This window comes from Micropterus salmoides, unplaced genomic scaffold (assembly GCF_014851395.1).
Source record: "Micropterus salmoides isolate LMB-PRFRI ecotype aquatic unplaced genomic scaffold, ASM1485139v1 Ms_hic_scaffold_10, whole genome shotgun sequence".
Lineage (NCBI taxonomy): Eukaryota > Metazoa > Chordata > Actinopteri > Centrarchiformes > Centrarchidae > Micropterus > Micropterus salmoides.
Window position 1 is genome coordinate 16,492,855 of NW_024040041.1, and position 22,855 is coordinate 16,515,709.

The following is a 22,855-nucleotide window of genomic DNA, read 5'->3' on the forward strand; positions in this document are numbered from 1 at the left end:
CAGTTGATTTCTCACCTCAAAACTTCTCAGAAGTGGATTTAAAGTACGAACATTGTAAAATATAACACTTTCTGTAGTCTGCAGTGTTTTCACGTCACATTTTAGTATCGCCTCAGCTCACTTGGAACCGCTTGGCACCTCGACGTAGGTGATGCGAAAAAAAAGTATCTGTTAGCAGGTACAAGTACAACTTTTCCATAATGGAAAACCAAACAAAGGCGGGTAGAGTTGAGGTGAGTCAAGCCGGTACTGTGCAGTGGAAAAGGGGCTCTAGTGAGCACTTCTCCTTTGCCGAGATAATCCACCACCTCACAGGTGGCATCAAGATGCTGATCAGACAGCATGGGTATTGCACAGGTGTTCCTTAGCCTGGCCACAATAAAAGGCCACTCGAAAATGTGCAGTTCCATCACACAGCACAATGTCACAGATGTCGCAAGTTTTGAGGGAGCGTACAATTGGCATGCTGACTGCAGGAATGTCCACCAGAGCTGTTGCATGTGAATTGAATGTTCATTTCTCTACCATAAGCCATCTCCAAAGGCGTTTCAGAGAATTTGGCCAGCCTAAGACACACCTGTGCAATACCCATGCTGTCTGATCATCATTTTGATATGCCACACCTGTGAGGTGGATGGATTATCTCAGTAAAGGAGAAGTGCTCACTAACACAGATTGACAGATTTGTGAACAATATTAAGAGAAATAGGCCTTTTGTGTACATAGAGAAAGTCTAAGATCTTTGAGTTCAGCTCATGATGAATGGGGGCAAAAACAAAAGTGTTGCGATTATTATTTTGTTCAGTGTATAATCCTTTTACACCCTTACAAGTCTACAGGGGGTCTGTTTTAACACTCAAAAGCAGATTTTGGGTGGAGTACCAATTTGCTAAAAAGCACACCTGCATAGTGAAAGAAGCGTGTGGCCAAAATAAAACATGATTCAGTGTGAAAATACACGTTTGTAATGAATACAGCAGGACTTGAGAAGCGTATTGATTGGGAGTCCTCTGGAGGACAAGCTAGTGCAGGAACTATCCATTGACACAATTATGGGAAGTATTGAGTTACTCACTTCACTACAAGGACTTCATCTTCCTCTGTTAACAGAAAGGAAATTCCCCAGTAAGACACACTCTGTCTCCTCCTCCATCTCTTCTCTGCATCCGTCTATCCAACAGATTACCTTTCAATCTTCTCACCTCCTCTTACAGTGCCAATTTCGGTCCCCTCTTCTCTCCCCATCCCTTTTTTTCTTCACATCTATTCTTATCTCTTCTGCTCTGTTCATCCCAAACCCACTCCCATCAATCAACTCTGCTGGCAGCGTGCCATGAGCAGATCTCTACCACCCATCTTCAACCTTCACCCCATCTTCCCTTATATCCCAGTAGTAGAAATTGTACGTGTCGTCTCAGTCTTCTGCCTGAGCATATCTATCTGGAGATTGTTGGGGGTGCCACCGTGACACCAGTTTAACTTATGAAGATCACTGAGACATTCAGCAGGCTGGGTGTAGTTGCATTGCCATGTGATGCCATCACTCCAGATGTTTCCCATTCTAGTCTGTGTAGTTCAGTAGTTCTGTGTAGTACAGAATGCTTTGGATTAAGGTGTCCACCACATTTAGAGGGCAGCAGATAAGAGACCAAAATTCAAAAAGCCTACAGATTCACAGGCAAACAGTATATCCATTCCATGGATACGCATGCACAGTTACAAAGTACGCATACATTCACACGCTCGCTCCGCCGACATAAATTTGAGACTAGTTTAATTACTTACAGTAATTAGCCAGAGGCAGGAGCTATCAACGATGCTCTTCTCTCTCTCTGTCTCACCTCTCTCTTCCTCTGTCTGGATCTTTCTCTCTCAAGTGCTAGCAGTGTGTATGTCAACCAGCATGCCAGTGTTTTGTAGAGAGCTGCACACTCCTGTATTCTTATTAGGACTAGCGACTGGCATCGCTTAGAATTCATAGACCCTTTGCCCCCCCAGCCGTGATTTCTTTGTTTTTGGAATCTCCACTCACACAATGTTTTGGGAATCTTTTCTTCCAAACCCGCTCACATTGATCCAAGCAAACCTGTTTCCTCCCTCTCTGTTCAGTCGGCTAATTGAATTTGCAGCCGACTTTTAATTAACAGCGGGGGCGATTAGCATAAAGTCGGATCATTTGCATATGGTCGGCAGCCCCTCCTCCCCCTACATGTCTGAGTACCTGGCATAGAGCCAAGAGCGGGGCTGGAAACTGACAGAGAGAGAAATAAGGCAGGAGGAAGGGACGGATGGAGGAGGAGAAGGTGAGGTGTCTGCCAAAAAGGAGAAGAGAAACAGCAGATGGGGGAAGGAGACAAATGGGGGCAAACAACAACAACAACAAACGGGGGAGTAAGCGAGGTAGATGTGCACATACACAGTTACACGCATATACATACACAAAAAACAAATGTATGCACAACATGATCACAAACGCGCATGCAAACACACAGGCACAAATTTCTCCACAGATTTGCAATCAAGTTAGCTAATAGCTATACTCGTCTTACAAACAGGTGTTAATTGGTGCCACACTGGATCTATGAAGATGAGCTGGGCAGACTTAATAACACGATAAGGCAATGAGGTGCAATGTAGCGCACTTGTCAAGTAACACCTAGGCAGCTTCATATAGACGTACGACGCAAGAAAGCACACAACTCATGTTAGTGTATGATGAGCCAAAAATATGAAATGTTTACAAAACTCGACTTCTAATTTAGCATTAGATATTAGTAATTCAAACCCAAGCACTACCCTCCCCCAAATGTACTGCTACACCACTGTAACCACCTCTTGCATATTCATGCAGTCACACAGTCTCACATTTTTTGTACCAGGTCTGGCCAATACGCAAGCCTCTATCAATATCCATCTCATATTGCCTAGTAGAATGGTCAGTCTGTCAATCTAGTAATATTGTGTGAGGATGGATAACATCCATCTGCAGTGCAATCTGGCAGCCGAGTGGCAAAGCTGGTGTGGTGCAATCTGGAGCATACACGCAAGTTGATATACTCAGTGTTTAAAATGTAAACATAACGTAATGTAAGGCATTCAAGCAGACATACAGTATCACCACAATCTGCATTACATAAAAACCTGGAATACAACTACAACTCCACATGTGCTCGTACACAAACACTGTGCTAACCAACACAGGTTCTCTCTGTCTGATTTGCCTGACTTCATTAGTATCCAGAAAGAATGCAGCTCATTAATGAATGTCATTAAGGCAGGCGGTGAAGCGCTGGGTGGCTGCCAACAGGGCGACTGCTGGGTGGCATGTAGGGAGGGGACGAGCCACGGCCAGTGCAGATGCAGCTGCTTCTCTCCTGGTTGTTACCAGGAGAGACCGAGAGAGCTGGAGAAACAGAATATGACAATGTGGGGGTCTCAACTTTTCAGTTGAGCGTACGGGTTTACTAGAAAGTCGGGGGCCGTGGGTGTTGCCGCCATGTGCCATCTTAATACTGCAGAGGATGGGGCACGGCAGACGCCATTTTGAGGAGCGATGCAGCGAATCGCCATTTTGAAGTGCTTTGCATGTGGGAAATGGGTATTAATAAAAACCGAACCTACATTACATTTAGACAGTTGAGAGGCTGATTGCGAACTTGTCAGGTCACATGACGGCATTAGTTGCATCAGTAAATGGTATTCTTCGTTTCACCAACCGTTCAGTTTCTCTCACATTCACATGTACAGTGAAAGTGCATTTCGCTTTCTCTTTGTCAAGTATGAGATGAAATCACCATCACTTTCTTTTTCATCCCAGTACTGATATCAGTCAGGGCTTTGTGTTTTCAGCACACATGGACTGGATATAACACCTGAGAACAGAGAAAATATCCCAAAGCTGTAGTTTGTTTTTAGAGCTTTATCTTAAAGAGGGGATTTGAATTCATCTCAATTTAAAATCCTCTCAAATGGACTGAAACCTTTTTCTTGTGCACAAGTCATCCAGACACTCAACAAATCCTTTTGACTTTCAAACATTGAATTCACCAACATCAGTGATTTCACATTTGCCAACAATTACAGATAAAGTAACAAGGCAGAAGAGTACATCCAAAATGTCAACATCCTGGAAACTAAGACTAACACGTCCAAGTTTGGACAATTCTATTTCTATTAATTCATCCTTGAGTGAATTCCACCAGGTTTTAACTTGACATCAGTTAGTCAGCTGTCTACATTCTCCTGCTCCAGTACCTCAGGTCGCTGATGTCTGCACATTCTCACACTGATCCGAGGCCTTGTCTGGGACCCAGGGCTCGTCTTCTCCCATCTCTCTCACTAAGGAAGAAAACACCCACTTATGCATTCAAGTAATTAGTGCTAATCAGCCATGCACTGACCTAGCATGCGGCCATATTGATTTCAGAGGCTAATCAAGGAGAAGCTTAATGACATGGCAATTAAAATGCTCCAGTATGTGAATTTCACGTGCGATTAATTGCTACGGTAGAAAAAAATTATCAAAAGTGTGGCAGCAGTGAATACAGTCAGAGGATACAGAGGATATGGGTTGATGAATTCACGCAATCTGGCTGTCCATCATAAACGCCTCTACAGGCTGGGTATATATAATTTAACCATCTTTAAAGTTTTAAAAGGGAATACGTTTTGTAAATAAATAAAAGAAAGTATATATTTACAACTTTTAATCTTTATTTCTTTAAAATAAGATAAAGGAAAATTTGTTATCAATAATACAAGTACAAAAATGCATCAGAACACAGAAGAATATACAGGACAGAGCATGACAGTGACAGCTTAGGGAATTATATATGCTTCAAAACACAAAGATCCTTGGTATATTATGGAAAATAGAAGAAAAGGTTTGCTGGAAGGCTAGATTTCTTTTTCCAGATAAACAAGGGAAAAGGATTTTAAAAAAAATGTCTATATGTAGTCAACTTGGCACCAACAAAGCTGCTCTCTTTCCAGTTTCAGCCAAAATGCTAACATTCTCCAATAAATAAGGCACTATGAGGGGCCCAAAAGCAGGAAAGGTGTGTGTGAGTGCATCTATGTGTCTGCGAGTGTGTGTGTGTATATAATCTGAATAAGTGGACCACAACTGAAGACTTTCACATTTTATAATCGTGCATAAATACTTATTCATCTTAAATCACTCTTAAGATATTTCTATTAATAAACAATGACATTTATAACTGGGAATTTAAAAAGATGTTAAGGGCCTGACATCCATGTTTAAACATACACAAACAGTTAAAGCAAAAAGCAACTTGTGACAAAAGATAAACTCAAACATATGATGTGCTATTTGATAACCTTTTTTGTTTAACTATGGACAGAGAGCTGAATGACACAGCATCACACTCACAAGAGTGACAGTATGAGAGTCACATGTTGGCAAAGTGCTGCCCAGCACTCTTCCAACATGCTTGTCAATGACAGACTGAATAATGAATATCATCACTACTCACATATGTTGATACAGCTGTGTGCATAAAAACTGTGCTTCTGTTACCACATGAATTCGTATAAGCACTGCTAAAAAAAACCCCATCAAACTTGAAAAAAGTAAGAGTGGACGAGATTAACATGTTGCTCATTAAGGCAGTTCTGACGATGAAAGATATTAAGCGTCAGTCCGTTCTGTTTGGCAGATGCCTAATGTTTGGCACCACAAGTACAAACCAGAGGTTAACTGTAAGATCTGGAAGCAAGTAAAAAAAAAAAATCAAGCTGCAGCACATTACAAAGAATCAAACTTCTCTTCACTGTCTTTGTCAGCCATAGTGAGAGGATAGCATTTGTTAATGAGGCAATAAACTGACATGAACAGTCCGTACGGCCGCCGAATGTCACTGAAAATAAAGTCCCTATGGTAGGCTTTTAAGTTTCTATCCCACCTGTGAGATAAAGATGGATGGAGTGGAGGGCTGGAGTGGTGGGAAGACATTGTCATTGAAGGTCAAAGTCTCTTTGCAAATGAATTAAACCCAGTTAAGGGCAACTGCAGTGAGGCAGGTGGCGTCTACATCTCGTGGGCGGCAAGATGATGTTCTGGGATGCCGTTAGCATGAGCCACCACCGTGTTATTCTCATTGAGACGCCTCACACGATACATTTCATAGTGGATGCTGCTGGTGATGTCCTTAATGTTCTGCATATGGCTCCTGAAAGAAAAACACATACACCCGTATCAGTATCTCAAAAAAGTGAGTACACCCCTCACATTTTTGTAAATATTTGTTTATATCATTTGTTTATATCTTTTCATTTGACAACACTGAAGAAATGACACTTTGCTGCAATGTAAAGTAGTGAGTGTACAGCTTGTATAACAGTGTAAATTTGCTGTCCCCTCAAAATAACACATCACACAGCCATTAATGTCTAAACCGCTGGCAACAAAAGGGAGCCCAGCATCTAAAGTCCCCCTCCACTCAAAATGGGTTTTGCTTATTGTTATGTCCCTTGGATGACTGTGCAGAATGATGTATGTGCAGAGACTGAAAAATAACACTCTCTAACACTTCTCTTTGATATCACGAAATAACTGTTCTTCCTACACATCTTAAATTTAGATTTAAGATAACCTAGTCTGGAAGCCAATCACAGTCCAACACCCAACTTGCGTGTGATGTAGAGTTTTAAAAACCTCCAGTGCATATACATTGAGAATGGACTTTTCACTGAAGTAGGAGACATCTTGTCCAGCAGTTACATTTTGATATTAAAAGTATTTGCATATTTATTTGAATTCTGGATTCTTTAATGGGGTTGAAGGAATGTGTGTAATTTTCAAGATTTTTTAACTAGGTAACTAGGTGGAACAACCATTTCAGATGCAAATTATTATTCAAAGCAGAACACTTTTATATTTCATAAAACATGTCTGGAAGGGATCTTTAAACAAACTGGCACAGCAACACGAGGCTGCATGAAAACAGAATGTAAGACAGACATTAAATTCCCTCACCTGATGAGGAGATCCCGTAAATACGCGAACTCACAGTGGGCTATGTTCTCAACTAAAGGAGAAAGAAAAGTTATTAGTTATCAGAAATACCTGAAAGTAAGCTCAAACAAGCAACCACAGTTGTGACTGAGAAAAAAGCACCAAAAGACAGTTTGGCAGCTGCGGGCCATGATGCTATAAGGTTTCCTAAACAGTCCACTAGGTGGAGACAGTGATCTGGAGTGCAAGGTGCCTACAGAGACATAGATACTGTATGTTGTCTCAACACTATGCAGATATCTGTTGCTAATCTACATAGAGTCCTACTGAAGAGAGAGTAGAAAGAGTAACTGCTCAAAAGATTCCTGCCAGACGTGTGTGTGTATGCACAGCACACTCTGCAGGAAATTAAACTTCCTTAATGAGACACTTGATGGCAGGGTAGAGCCTCATGTCTGGAGTGGATGACATAATTAAATATTAAAAAGATGAAGCCTGCGGTAAGAAGGGATGTTAACAAATCACAAAACTGTTGGCCAAATGATAAAGCTGAATAGGTTTAATTCTCATAAATAAAGCAAAACAAAAAACAATCACACAATAACTATACGTTTTTCACTAGATTTTATAAATTAGAACAAAAAACAACTACAACCATAATGTTTTCCTCTCCTCAACATATATTATTTCCTATGTGAGCATCCACAGTGTATCTTTTGTGGAGCAAAAAGGGATGTGTGGTCTGGGGGAACCATGAAAACTAATCAGACCTCCCCAGACAGACTGTGTCTGCCAGAGGCCGAAGCCAGCTGCATGGCACACGACACCAATCTGAAAACTGAATGGAGCATTGTTGTATTGACTGACTGACTGACTGAGGTCTTTACTCGTCTCCATTTTGTTTTCTAAACAAAAAACACGTACAGGTTAGTTGTGTGCACACTGACAAATTCTGTCCTGAAAGTGTCACTCAAAACAAATTTAGATAGAATAAAAAAGGGGAGAACACAGACTGAAGAAGGGGAGACAGAGTTGTACCTTCAATGGTTCCCCACTTGGTCTTCCTCCCCAGAAGCCTCCTGCCATTGACCTGGTACTCCTGGTCGCTGCCCACCACAGCAAATGGAATCATCTCCTGCTCACAGGTTAACAGACAATGGAGTCCAATTATTCAGGTTTAGTACACTAACATTTATTCAGAATGGATTTAGGATGAGGATAGACTCCTGCTACACATCTCTGTAGGGGTCGGTGTTCTGAAAATGATCCCCTCACCCTGATCTTCTCGTTAATCATTCGGTCCTCGGCATCCTCGTCAAATTCTTTCTGAGGGTACACGTCAATCCCATTGGCTCGCAGCTCTTCCCTGATCTGGTCAGAGAAATGCAATTATTTTTACCCCGTTACAGTTTTGAAAGGATACAAATTAAGGTGTTTAATTGCAGCAGTAATTAGGTAGACACGCCTGATGCTGTTTTAAGAGACATCAAACAAACGTACCCAAGTCTACAGAGTGTACAGATTAAAAATTGGTATTAACACTAATCTGCTTTATAATCTACTCCAAAATTTTGGGCTTAGTCATTAATCGCTGTCTGTCTACAAACAAAACGCAAAAACCTCAAGATGGATGACGACGCAAAAACCTGTGCAAACACCAAGTCTGTCATGCACATGTACAAACACACATGAGCCTGCACAGATAAACCAGGGTTTAGCCTCCTTGTTGCTAATGAGAAGAGAGGAAATCCTGTGATCCTTGAAGAAGCTGCCAATAAAAACATACAAAAGGTAGGAAATGTTCAAAGTAACTGGTAATGAGTGGGATAGAAAGATAGAGATGCTCTTGCTGGAATGGATGTTTTGTGAGAGCGAGGGGAGAGTACAAGAATGAACCACCAGAGAAAACCACAGAACTATCTCCAGTTACTGCACCACAAACATGAAAAAAATACAAGCATGGAGACAAAAAGATTAAAATGTAGATAAAGAGGAAATGGATCCAGAAAGACAGTACCTTCTTTTTGAAGAAGTCCCTCTCTTCTAGGGTGAGTGTGTCTGCCTTGGCAATGACTGGGACAATGTTGACCACCTTACTGAGACGTCTCATGAATTCTACATCAAGAGGCCGCAGACTGAGAGGGGGGGCAGAGAGAGAGACAAAGACAGACAGAGAGAGAGACAGAGACAGAGACAGACACACAGACAGACACAGACAGACAGAGAGAATCATGAATGTGAAAGCCAAAGGATGTGTAACAAAACTCTTCCACCAGAGGGCAGATGTTCCTAACAATTCTTCCAGATGGAGGAACTACTTCACCTACTAGCATACAGTATTTACAGTTCCCACTACTGTTGTACTAGACAATGTGTGTGAAGAGCTGTTTGATGAGGTTTAAAGGACATGTGGTCGGTTTGAGGAGCTCAGACCTTTCCCACAGTTTGACAAAAGCACCTGCATGTGGTTACGGCAGTGGATTCTGGCCTGGCTAACAACACTTCGACAAAGATTGTCCATTGTCAACAAGGACTCTTGTGCACTCATGCAAGAGTGCACTCAAAAAGACAAAAGTGCAAAACTGACTTCATGCTCCCAGACACCCACACAGACTCTCTGTCTCTTCTCGCCCTTCCTGCCTCTTTCCCATTAGACTTTTTAAGGCAATCCCCCAGCAGCTGCTGGCCAGCCCATGTGACATCTGCAGTGTTGGATCAACATGAAACGTCGCTGGATGGGGAACAGAGACAGGGGGCCATTTCACACCAACCCTCTGCCTGAGTAGAGACAGGCCATGACACAAAAATGAATAGCAGTGGAGCGCTTAAATGGCGCTCTATGGTCAACTGTGTGTCTTTGAGTGTGTACTCAAGGCTGACAATCCACAGCTGCTTTCAACATTTTCCCAAGAATGGACACTGCACTCGACTAGAGTTACACAAATGCAAAAGCTATAAAATGTGCTGTGAATCTATCACTTGACGGACACAAGAGACTGTGTGCACCCTCCCCCTAATTTCTTCTACGAGTATTCCCCAACACCCTGAGCTCCAAACAGTGAGGGGCTGAAACCAACACAGTGTGGAGAGGGACGGCAGTTTATGCAGATCAATCAAAGCCAGATGTGTGTGTCTGTAAGAGATCCAGGGAGGGAAATTTGGGACATTGTGCTGCTTTAGGGCCTGGCGAGAGCAGCCCATCTTTCCAGTGTGTCAGAGAGAGTGAGCGAACGTGTGTGTGCATGTGTGTGTGTGTGTGTGAGTTCTGGGATATGCTGCATCGTGCTGAGCGGAAATATGTGGGGACATGTGTGGTTTGTTCAGTATGAGGGGTAAGAAAGCAGAGTGATGTTTCACATTACTTCACACTAAAAAGCTTGAGAAGAATATATGATCTGTTAGCACATGCTTAACACACTGTTACTGCCAGTAACAATGGCAGATGTTGAAGTTCCAATTGATTTATTTTATTGTATTGTCACCTAAGGGCAAGTAAGGTCAAATCAACCCTTGTTATTAAAATATTTGACTGATAATCAAAGTCACTATTTTTTGGGGAGGTATACTCATTTGTTTTCTTGCCCAGAGTTAGATGAGAAGATTAAAACCACTCTTGAATCTGTGCACTAAACATGAAGCTGCTGCCAGCAGTGTAAAAACAATGTGTTAATTAGTGAGTGGGCTGGTACAGTAGGCAGACTTTGTTTCCTTTGGACAGCACCAGGCTAGCTGCTTCCCCCCGTTTCCAGTCTCTACATCAACATTACAAAGGTACCCTGAGGAGTTTCTGGAAAAAAAGGACGCCCGTGCACACAAGTGACAAGATACAAAGTCCTACAAATGGTTTCCCCACTATTTCACTGATCTACAGGTGGCTGTAATGCGCCAACAAAGGCAAAGAAGAAGATTGCAAGCTAGTAAACATGAATTTAAACAATACTGAACTTAAAATCCTTAAAACGTCAGCTTTGCAAATGAGAAAAAAGGATCAACACTTTTGCTAGACCTCAATGATACACACAATGCAATCCAGTGAGGAACACTCAATGGAAATAAAACTTTGTTTATTAACGTTTATTTACAAAACAACTCCACAGGGCACCTTTAAGCTAAATTACCTGGCTTCTAGCAGTAGCTTGATCTTTACCTTACAGACATGACAGCGGTTTCTATGCTCGCATCTAAAAGGCAAGAAAGCAAAAAGGTGTGTTTCCCAAAATGTTGAACTTCTCCTCGTTTAAGTGTCCAACATCTTGTTTCGTTTCTAATCTAAGAGCGACTGATGGCTGTGCGGATTCATTTTAGTGTTGTTTAGTGTTGGGAGAATTAGTATTCAGGCTTTCTTTGCTATGAGTGTGTTTTTCTGTGTACCTCAATTGCAGTGCACTTGTATGTGCTCACGTGTCTATATTTAACCATGTGTCCTTACCAGTGTCCGGTCGGGGGGATGAAGTATATGCAGCAGTGGACTCTGGAGTCCGGAATCCTTTTCTTCCTGTTGATGTTTATCTCCTCTTGCAGGTACGCCTCGTACTGGTCATTAATAAACTTCATGATGGGCTGCCAGCTAGACCATGGCAGGAATGGATTGAGGGAATGATGGAGGAGGACAGGAAAGGGAAGAGATGGACAGAAAAGAGGAAAGGAGAAAGAAACAAAGAGGTAGAAACGAAGAGAAGAGGTAGATGGGTAAAAGGAGGAAGTAGTAGTGGCAGAGAGTGACAGGAAGAAGATAAGGATACAGACGGAAAGGAACAGGAAAAGTAAGACAACAGGAAAAAGGAAGGAGAAAGAGAGAGGCATCTGGTTAGACAGAATTTAAATCTTGCCGTTTATATAGTCAACACAATAATGGTAGAAGTGTAGCGTACCAGTTCTCATTGTTAATCTGATCCCCAAAGCCTGGTGTATCAATAACCGTCAGCTTCATTCTCACTCCCTTCTCCTCGATGTCTGCACACAAAGAAACACACACACAAGGTCAGCCAGAGCCAGCAGGCCGTATACTATGTCTCAAATATTTTATAAACAACTACTGAACCAAGCATTGTAGATGTAAAAGTAGCAGTATTCTGCAGTTACACTGACTATTTCTTGCCTGAAATGTATTCAGAAATAGATTGGAGGGGATAATTGCTGAAAATCTTGAGAACCAAAACAGCTGCCAAATTTGAAACAGGGCTGATTTTGTCAGGCTAAGAAAACAGAAGATTTACAGACTGTTTCAGCCATGATTAAGGTTATTAAAGATAATTAAAATTAAAAAAGATGGATAAGGTACTGTATATGTTGTTTGGAATGACTAGACAAGTATGTTAGACTTAGCCATGGGTGACAAAGGAAAAAGTGTAAATACACAAGGGAAGAAATACAAAAGTAGTAGAGAAGAGTCGAGAGGTTCAAGGAGGTCATACCATGACTGATGGACTTTATTTCGATTGTTTTGGGGATCTTCTCCTGGGTCATAGCCAGCGCTGACTTACGGCTGACTTTAGACTTGAACAGTGTGTTCATCAAAGTAGACTTTCCCAGGCCACTCTGTCCTGTAAGCAAAAACCCAGTCAGAGAGGCAGTGAGAAAAACACATACACACATTCAATGAGTATTTTCCACGCCAGTTTAAAACTCAGGCTGTCAGTTGTTGGGCTGAAGGAGTGACATGCTGCAGGTGTCCGTCTCCACAAACACTCAGCAAAGCCATCAGTATGCATGACTAAAACCCAAACAGACCATCAATAAGACAGACTGGAGTCTAGATTTACAATTTCTTTCCTAAGACAGTCAGGAGACTTAGATAAATGTTCACCATGTGACCGTGAATCCTCTGTACATTGTAATGCAATGTACATTATGACTGCGTCAGAAATGAGATATAAGTAAAAAGAATAGATTTTATGAAGCGTTTCATGCTTCCGTTATTTTCACACAATTTTAAACTATAGGTTTACATGAATGGTTGCTGTTTTCTTGTAAGGACATGACAACTGAGTCTTGAATTTAAGAGCAGATAGAACGCCCTCCATGTAGACGAGGACTGAGGATGACGGCGAGTTAGAGTCCTTGTCTGTCAGTCAGTATCAACCATCTGTGTTTATATGGATGGGAGCATCTGTGACCCTGCACATCATGCCAACATCACCATGGTTAATGAAGACGAGTTAGGGGGGGGCCCACAGGACAGCAAACATTCCCAGTTCAACTTCAGGTTAAATCAACAGTGAGACCATGACTGATTTATTAAGACGCACACTGCATGTACAGGCAGTCAGCAGCACATGTCACATGCTAACATGGATCTATGCAACCAGCATGGAAACCAACAGCTCCAGTTTTTAAATGGAGGAAATTCATACTTTACTCGGATGTTTAAGAACTGATCATTACTACATGCAAAATTCCATTTTATTAACTACAAATCTTTGGCAGAATTGATGGCACAGATTCCAGCCTTCCTGTAACAGCTGTATTCCCCAAAGTGTCTTGGTCCACCGTTTTCCCACTAACAACAATTGCAAAAGCAATGTGGTGCCAAAGTCCCACGCTTGCTTATGTAGAGCGGAATTTGTTTTAAATCTGTTATAAAATAAATCTGGTCACAAGACAAAAATTGTTAGCAAACAAAAAGTGATTAAATATATTCATAATATTGATGATAAAAAAAAAAAGTTATCTAGTAAAATATCTTTTGCAAAATGTGTCATCATGCAACTACAGCACTTAGTCATACAGCGGGGAGAACAAGTATTTGATACACTGCTGATTTTGCAGGTTTTCCTACTTACAAAGCATCTACAGGTCTGTAATTTTTATTATAGGTACACTTCAACTGTGAGAGACGGAATCTAAAACAAAAATCACATTGTATGATTTTTAAATAATTAATTTGCATTTTATTGCATGACACAAGTATTTGATCACCTACCAACTAGTAAGATTTCCGGCTCTCACAGACAGTAAGTTGTTCTTTAAGAAGCCCTCCTGTTCTCCACTAATTACCTGTATTAACTGCACCTGTTTGAACTCGTTACTTGTATAAAAGAGACCTGTCCACACACACAGACTCCAACCTCTCCACAACGGCTAAGACCAGAGAGCTGTGTAAGGACATCAGGGATAAAATTGTAGACCTGCACAAGGCTGGGATGGGCTACAGGACAATGGGCAGGCAGCTTGGTGACAAGGCAACAACTGTTGGTGCAATTATTAGAAAATGGAAGAATTTCAAGATGACGGTCAATCTCCCTCGGTCTGGGGCTCCATGCAAGATCTCACCTCGTGGGGCATCAATGATCATGAGGAATGTGAGGGATCAGCTCAGAACTACACGGCAGGACCTGGTCAATGACCTGAAGAGAGCTGGGACCACAGTCTCAAAGAAAACCATTAGTAACACACTACGCCGTCATGGATTAAAATCCAACGCAGGCAAGGTCTCCCTGCTCAAGCCAGCGCATGTCCAGGCCCATCTGAAGTTTGCCAGTGACCATCTGGATGATCCAGAGGAGGAATGGGAGAAGGTCATGTGGTCTGATGAGACAAAAATAGAGCTTTATGGTCTAAACTCTACTCGCTATGTTTGGAGAAAGAAGGAGGATGAGTACAACCCCAAGAACACCATCCCAACCGTGAAGGATGGAGGTGGAAACATCATTCTTTGGGGATGCTTTTCTGCAAAGGGGAAAGGACGACTGCACCGTATTGAGGGGAGGATGGATGGGGCCATGTATCGCAAGATCTTGGCCAACAACCTCCTTCCCTCAGTAAGAGCATTGAAGATGGGTCGTGGCTGAGTCTTCAAGTCTTCCAGCATGACAACGACCCGAAACACACAGCCAGGGCAACTAAGGAGTGGCTCTGTAAGAAGCATCTCAAGGTCCAGGAGTGGCCTTGCCAGTCTCCAGATCTGAACCCAATAGAAAATCTTTGGAGGGAACTGAAAGTCCGTATTGCCCATTGTATGGAGGAGTGGGCCAGTGCTGCAGTGTGTGCAAACCTAGTCAAGAACTACAGGAAATGTATGATCTCTGTAATTGCAAACAAAAAGGTTTCTGTACCAAATATTAAGTTCTGCTTTTCTGATGTATCAAATACTTATGTCATGCAATAAAATGCAAATTAATTATTTAAAAATCATACAATGTGATTTTCTGGATTTTTGTTTTAGATTCCGTCTCTCACAGTTGAAGTGTACCTATGATAAAAATTACAGACCTGTAGATTCTTTGTAAGTAGGAAAACCTGCAACCTGCATGAAACACAGAACAACCGGCACAACATCATCTAGAGGAAACATACTGCAGGGAAGTGGTTTGGGTTTTATGGTGGCCTGTCTACTTGTGTGTGTGTGTGATTAGCTCTTGTCTAAGGTTTCTGATCAGTGATGGGCTCTGGGGGAAAGAGTTTCGAAGTCCTACTGTGTGCAATGTCAAAACTTGATTAAAGAGAAAACCTGATTAACAGGACACATGTTATAACAGCTGACTGAAGATGATTTGAGATAAACACATATTTAAGTGTGATGGCAACAGGTTGATACTACATGTAAAATGTCCATTAAGAGCCACCCATTAGCAAGAATCCCTAAATTTAAGTTATATTTTATTGGTCTTCATGGAGATATTTTTTTTAGCAATGCTACTATATTCAGGAGCTGTAGCCACCAACAAAGCAGCACCAAACTGTAATACAAGCGCCTTTGTCAAAGGCAATAACAAGAATATTTCTGATGCCCAACATGCATGTCTTTCAGTGTGTGTGAGAGAAGGGTAAGCACCCAAAGATTCAAACAAAACTTTCTTGCTGTGAGGCAACTGTGCTGTTTGACCCTCATGCAAGCCCAAAGTAAATCAGGACATTCTAACTGAAACTTCAGCTAATCTAGACATATGCTACTTACCCACAACCATAATGTTGAGCTCAAAGCCCTGCTTCATGGCCTTCCTCCTCATCTGCTCCAGAATGGCGTCAATGCCCACGTAACTGAAGTCCACCACGGGGCCGCCAGTCTTCTCCCCGTACAGGCCACCCATTGCTGGGGACACCATAGCATCTGGAACCACCGCCTCAGACATGGCACTTCTGCTGTAGCTGGAAATCACCTCCGGTTCTGATTTGACAGAGGAAAGAGAAAGCGTGAGATGAGATTCAGCGGAATGAGATGAGGTCTGATATGAAGGGATTAAGGGCATGAAGGGAATGGGGGTGGAGAGAAGTGACAAATGCCAAATTAGAAAAACGGTGAGAATATGAAAAACAGGTAATGTAAGTAAGATGAGGAAGTCGACAAGAGGCGCATCGCAGAGCATGGTTATGGAAAACAGCCACACAACAGGAAGAACTCAAGCTCCAGTTAAACAACTAACAACTTCACTGTAAACCTTCAAGCTGCAAAAAAACTCAGAGCAATAGCACCTCACACACACTTATAAACACTTATTCACTTTCTTACAAGGAGTTAGATCGATGCAATTCTCATAGCCCATATGTCTGTTAAGTATGAAGCTACAGGCAGCAGCTGATTAGCTTAGCTTTGCATAAAGACTGGAAATGGGGGAAACATTTAGCCTGGCCTTGTCCGAAGGTTTAGGTTACTAAAAGGTTCAAGGACAAAGTTGAACCTTGAACCTTTTGTGTGGATTAAGATATAATGACTTAATTGATCAATTAGTGGGCTTTTGAGGTGCTGGTAGATGGATTTTCCTAAAATGTTATACTATTCCTTTAAGCCTTGTTCACGCTACACAATTTTTTGCCCGATTTGCCGGTTGGTGAGCTTGGCGACAGTCAGGGTGTGATCAGGGGTAAATCAGCAATCGATCGGCGGTCACCAGTCGTTATGTGTGAACTACTCAACGAAGCACTAAAATAGCTCCCTGACACATCACAGACGCCAGCCAGATATCTAGCATGCCAAATATCTGGAGGAGTCAGCCGACTCGACATACACATCCAGCCAATGAGAGCTGGCAGCTACTTTTTAACTGCAAAACACTTTTTACTCACCTCCAGCTCTCTCTGAAGCTCAGTCAATCCCTGCTACCTAAGTGTGCTAATCCATTCTTTCACCTGGATTCTTTGTCTTTATAATTGGTATCTTTATAATAACAAACAACAGCTGTTTCATGTGTAGGTTCTCGTCATTTCCCGTTTTACATTTCACATGTGGTTTCTTGACAAAACTTGGTTTGGAGACCAGCCGTCAGGTGACACAGCCCTTGTCAGCTTGTGTAGTGTGTGATCCCCTTCACCGATCAGTCACGTAGTGTGAACATCATAATGACTTCAAGACTCCCGTCACAAGACGGCAAGTTGTGTAGTGTGAACAGCATGGTCATCGGCCGAGCTGAAACTCGTGTAGTCTGCACGAGCCTTTACTTATCAGCAACGTCATTTTTTTTTAAAGTTATGAATTGGTAGCTCATCAAAATTGGAACGAAGTGGCTGATAAATCGGTTTAGATGTTTTAGCCTGCTTTCTAATCAAAACAACACACACCTTTTAAAACACCTCCTGACTTTCAAACAGAGGGGCTGGCTGGTCTCATGCCAAAACAGACTTTTGACTCAACAGAAAACTATATGAAAATATACTCTGTAGTATTACAGTACTTTGCACTTGGCAGAAGGTCATCCCTGCAGTTTGTTTTGATATTGATTAGCTTAATGTCTTTCTATGAAATGCCTGTGGATGTGTGTCCAATCATAAAATAAATATTCAACCTTTAATGAATTTACTAAGGTATAACAGTCATCAATATGAGTGCAGTATAAAGTCAGCATAGGTGAAAAATTTTGTGTGTATGTTGGCGTCTATATAGTTCATGTAGCTGCTACCCCTCACGAGGCCTCCCTCTCCACAGTGCGGTGTTACTGTCAGAGTGAAAACGAGAGAGACTGCTGAGGCTGAAACCTGATCCACTCACCCAGGGTAACAACCCCCCCCCCCCCAACACACACAGAGAACATGCTTAAGTTTCTTACTTGTCCGCACTCAGCCTTTGCTCCTTTTGATAACACAGCACACTTATAGGCACACGAAAATATAAACACACACACGCGTGCACATGAAAATATAAACACACACACGAAAATATAAACACACACACACACACACAGCTATTGAATTCAGCTCAGGCACACATTTAACCCCACTTGAGAAGTCGTCCAGACACTAGCCAGTTCACTCGTATCACTCGGGAATAAATCAGAAGGGAATGACACCACTGCTGGTATAAAGTCCACACACTTCAAACTGGCACTGCATTGATTAATGGAAGAAACGTTGTGAAGAATAACACTGCTGTGGAAACTCAACATAAGTTTGTATTCAACATTGAGTCTTACTTTTATAATGTGCTCCATTGTGTGTGTGTGTGTGTGTGTGTGTGTGTGTGTGTGTGTGTGTGTGTGTGTGTGTGCGCCCCATAGAGACCCACCTATGGAAGCAGCTCTCCTGGCCTCCTTCACCACTTCCCCATCCTGTTCCAGCAGTCAGTCAGCAACTTACTGCCCTCCACCTCTCCTCCGCACCTCCCACATTCCCTTTACCTCTGCTCGTGTCTTTCTCTTTGACCTCACCCTTTCCTCCCTCCACACACTGATTCTGTCCCATCTCTCATCGTCAGTATCCCCTCTCCGCTCCATATTAGTTTTCTATTGTCTCTTCTGTTTGACTCCCCTGTTGTTTTTTTGCTGACATTACCTCTTTTGCCTTCTTCCTCCCTCCCACTGGCTTTTTATCTTGAACATTATATTTGTTCTCCCTTTTCTAAACTCGCACAACCTTTGTTTCTTTTTATCATATTGCCACTGTTGATGTCATTCCTTCTTCCTTTGTCTGCTCCACCAGTGCTCATCTATGTTCTGTAAACATGATGATGTTGGCCAGGGGCTAGCATACATTGACAGTCAAGGCTGCGACAACTGATCCTCACCTGAGGCCAGATACAGTATCAGCAAAGCATCAAAGAGAATGGACATAAAAAGAATAGGGTTAAGACACTTGAGGTAAGTATCAGTACACTCAAATATCTCCCAACAGCAGCTACACCTGCAAAACACTATTACCATCATGCTTCTCCTCTTTTAAAACAACAGATCTGAACCAAGCCCCCAGGAAGTGCGCCAGCCTTTGAAGCCTATTTTGCATAGCAGCCAAACCGTGTAATTACGACTTCTGGATCCGTCACGTCACGCACACTTGCCAAAAATGACGTTTTCCATGTATTTTTATCGTGAAAAAGATGTCTGTAAAATCAGTAGATAAATGTTTGAGGTTCATCAACATATGTACATTCCAGTACAAACACTTAAACTTATTTAAATTATTATGCCCTAAAAGTTGTCAAATTAACGTTAAATACAGAGTTATTTTCCTAGGCATAATGAACGCGCATCCAAGCCAGAGGACTGCGCTGCCATGTTGGAAAGAGGGGTTAAAGGAAATGCAAGTCCATGGTCCACACAGATTCAGATCCAGGTAAGATTTGGGTAATTTTATACCTGGAAGTAGAGATTTTTTGGCTTCACATGCCACTGAGCAACTTTCATAGGAATGAACAGGGAAGCTGTATCCAGTTCTCGTTATACACTCACTTACCACTGTATTAGGTACACCTGTTCAATTGCTTGTTAACACAAATAGATAATCAGACAATCACATGGCAGCAACTCAATGCATTTAGGCGTGGTCAAGACAACTTGCTGAAGTTTAAACAGAGCATCAGAATGGGGAAGAAAGGGGATTTAAGTGACTTTAAACGTGGCATGGTTGTTGGTGCCAGACTGGCTGGTCTCAGTATTTCAGAAACTGTTGGTCTACTGGGATTTTCACGCACAACCATCTCTAGGATTTACAGAGAATGGTCCAAAAAGAGAAAATATCTAGTGAGTGGCAGTTGTGTGGACAAAAAAGCCTTGTTGATGTCAGAGGTCAGAGGAGAGTGGGCAGACTGGCTCGAGACGACAGAAAGGCAACAGTAACTCAAATATCCACTCGTTACAACCAAGGTATGCAGAATACCATCTCTGAACGCACAACACGACGAACCTTGAACCAGATATGCTACAGCAGCAGAAGACCACAGCTCCTGTCAGCAAAGAACTGAAAACTGAGGCTACAATTCGCACAGGTTCACCAAAATTAGACAATAGATGATTGGAAAAACAACAGGTCTGATGAGTCCCGAGTTCAGCTGTGACATTCAGATGGTAGGGTCAGAATTTGGCATAAACAACATGAAAGCATGGATCCATCCTGCCTTGTATCAGCGGTTCAGGCTGGTGGTGGTGGTGGTGGTGTAATGGTGGGGAGGATATTTTCTTGGCACATTTTGGGCCCCTTGGTACCAATTGAGCATTGTGGCGGTGGAGCAATGGATAAGACTATGCCTTTGATGTGAGAGACCTGGGTTTAATCCCCCACTGTGACCCATCCACCATTGTGTCCCTGAGCAAGACACTTAACCCCTCGTTGCTCAAGAGGCGTGCAACTACTGACATATAAAGCAATTGTAAGTCGCTTTGAATAAAAGCGTCAGCCAAATGAATAAATGTAATTGTATGAATGCAACAGCCTGCCTGAGTATTGTTGCTGACCATTTACATCCCTTTATGACCACAGTGTACCCATCTTCTGATGGGTACTCAAATCATGTCAAACTGGTTTCTTGAACATGACAATGAGTTCACTGTACTCCAATGGCCTCCATGGTCACCAGATCTCAATCCAACAGAGCACCTTGGGATGTGGTGAAACGGGAGATTCACATCATGGATATGAAATCTGCAGAATCTTTCAGAATAAGAATCAGATTTATTGCCAGGTACATTTTTGCATTTTGTGATGCCATCATGTCAATATGGACCAAAGTCTCTGAGGAATGTTTCCAATACCTTGTTGAAAGTATGTCATAAAGAATTAAGGCAGTTCTGAAGGCAAAAGGGGGTCCAACCCGGTACTAGCAAGGTGTACCTAATAAAGTGGCCTCTGAGTGACATTCATGTTGTGAACACACTGAATGGTCAAAATGTCAGAGACATCTTTTTTTTTTAGAGCTGAAAAAATTAACTTAGAAAATTACTCTTCAACTATTTTGAAGATTGATTGTTTTTTGGAAAAACTGAATTCAAATGGTTCTAGCTTCTGAATTGTGAGAATCTGTTGGACAATAGCCTGGTTGAAGACATCCCCCTGGGTTTTAGGAAACTGTGATAAAAAACATTTACAGAGAAAGCAATTAATTGAGAAAATAATCAGCTGATTCACTGAAAATATTTTTATTTGCAGTCCTACATCTTTTTATATCTGGATGCTGCCCCAGCACAATCCATATATCCACAATCTTAAAACTTGAAACCTTCTCCAATTCTGTATCCAGTGACGTATGACCCCGAGAGAATCTCTGGTCAGTTTTTCAACTTTGGAAGCTTTGCATACAAACCAATACTGTACCTGTATTGAATATGAGGTCTTATCCTGGAAATAAGCGCCTCATGTCCTTGAGCACTTCTATAAAAAGCTGTCTGTTCTGTTTAACGTACAGTAAACAAACACCAGTCTCCTAGTGAGAGTGGAAAAATACTAGTCACCAAAAGACAGAGTCAATGGGGGGAGACAGAAAGGAGCAGAGTTCTTGCATCTTAACTAGCTTGTTTCCCCAGACAGAAGCAGCAAGACTCTTCAGAGCATTGTTAACTGTCCTTCATGAATGCACACCGCCCTTTTGCTCAAGTCAAAGTAGAGTCAAGCACTGTAAACGACTTGGCAAACATACAACACACACAAAAGGAACACAAAGCCTTGCACCATTACTGCGGGAAACCCGGCTCTAACAAACAATACAAATAAACCACTTTCATTTTACAGGTTGTAAACAGTTTCAGTCCCGTGTCGTCAATTTCAGTAAACTACAAATCCCACAATGTAGCGATGTTGAACGTCAAGCTGTAAGTGAAGCCAACTGTGTCAATTCTGGTCTTGAAGTCATTGTGACGTTCACACTACGTGACTCAGGAATAGCTTATTGGCAGACATCTGGATAACCTGACCTTTTATCAAAGAGAAGTATTCATACATGCAGCTCTTCCACGATGTCCTGCCAAAGTGCTGCAGACCTATAAGACTTTTGACCTCCACATGAAAAATGTCTGGCCTTGGTGGTTTACCAGCTGGTGTACATAACCCCAAACCCAAGAGACACACACACACACACACACTGTAGGAACATCAGGGATCTGTGGGTGTTCTCACATCATCTGGTTTTGTGTAAACATGGTAGGCAATGAGCCTCTTTTATCCACAGACCAACCAATCTGGCTCCAATTTTTCAAAACAATCATGTTGACGAGTTTATCAAATATTATACTAAAAAGCCTGCATGTCGAGTGAGTCCTTCTGACTGATGACGTATACAAACACTTGCTAACTCAGCGACACCGTTGCGAACAACACTGACCTTAAATGTTCCAAAGTGTGGCTTCAGGTTCACTGCACCAAAGTCAACAAAAAACTGTGAAATACAGTGATCGCAGGAGGTTACACACAACCAAGGGTGGGGGGGGGTGAGGGTTTGGGCAACACATTGCTTGCTTAAATACTAATCTAAGATCCATTATGTTAAAATAAGGACTTATTGCATTTCTGATCATTTGAGAAGGATGAGTGCTTTGACACAGCCTACAGCCAGTGTTGCACTCTGTGACCTGAGGCAGTGCAACGACAAGTTCTGAGTCAGTCATATGACTTGGATAGATCTGACAATCATCATTGTGGGCACAAAATGAAAGCAATTTGGTTTTAAAGCTATAAAAAAACACAATTTCTACCAATTCAATCTGATCAAACCACACCCACACAGTCCTGATGGGGCAAGATTAGCTC

At 42.0% G+C, this 22,855-nt stretch overlaps 1 protein-coding gene across 6 annotated transcripts in view; it reads right to left on the minus strand.

The window, feature by feature from the left end:
* Positions 1–4,693: 4,693 nt before the first annotated feature.
* The window catches only part of LOC119888555 (septin-9-like), a 78,944-nt gene continuing 60,782 nt past the window's right edge, over positions 4,694–22,855 (minus strand). For all 6 annotated transcript variants that reach the window (XM_038699164.1, XM_038699189.1, XM_038699172.1 and 3 more), the window contains 9 exons: positions 15,873–16,082; positions 12,391–12,519; positions 11,848–11,929; positions 11,406–11,543; positions 8,994–9,111; positions 8,252–8,347; positions 8,015–8,111; positions 6,998–7,049; positions 4,694–6,191 (listed from right to left, as the gene is read on the minus strand). In XM_038699164.1, coding sequence (XP_038555092.1) covers positions 6,050–6,191; positions 6,998–7,049; positions 8,015–8,111; positions 8,252–8,347; positions 8,994–9,111; positions 11,406–11,543; positions 11,848–11,929; positions 12,391–12,519; positions 15,873–16,082 — 1,064 coding nt within the window. In that variant the 3' untranslated portion in view covers positions 4,694–6,049. The remainder of the gene's footprint in view (positions 6,192–6,997; positions 7,050–8,014; positions 8,112–8,251; positions 8,348–8,993; positions 9,112–11,405; positions 11,544–11,847; positions 11,930–12,390; positions 12,520–15,872; positions 16,083–22,855) is intronic.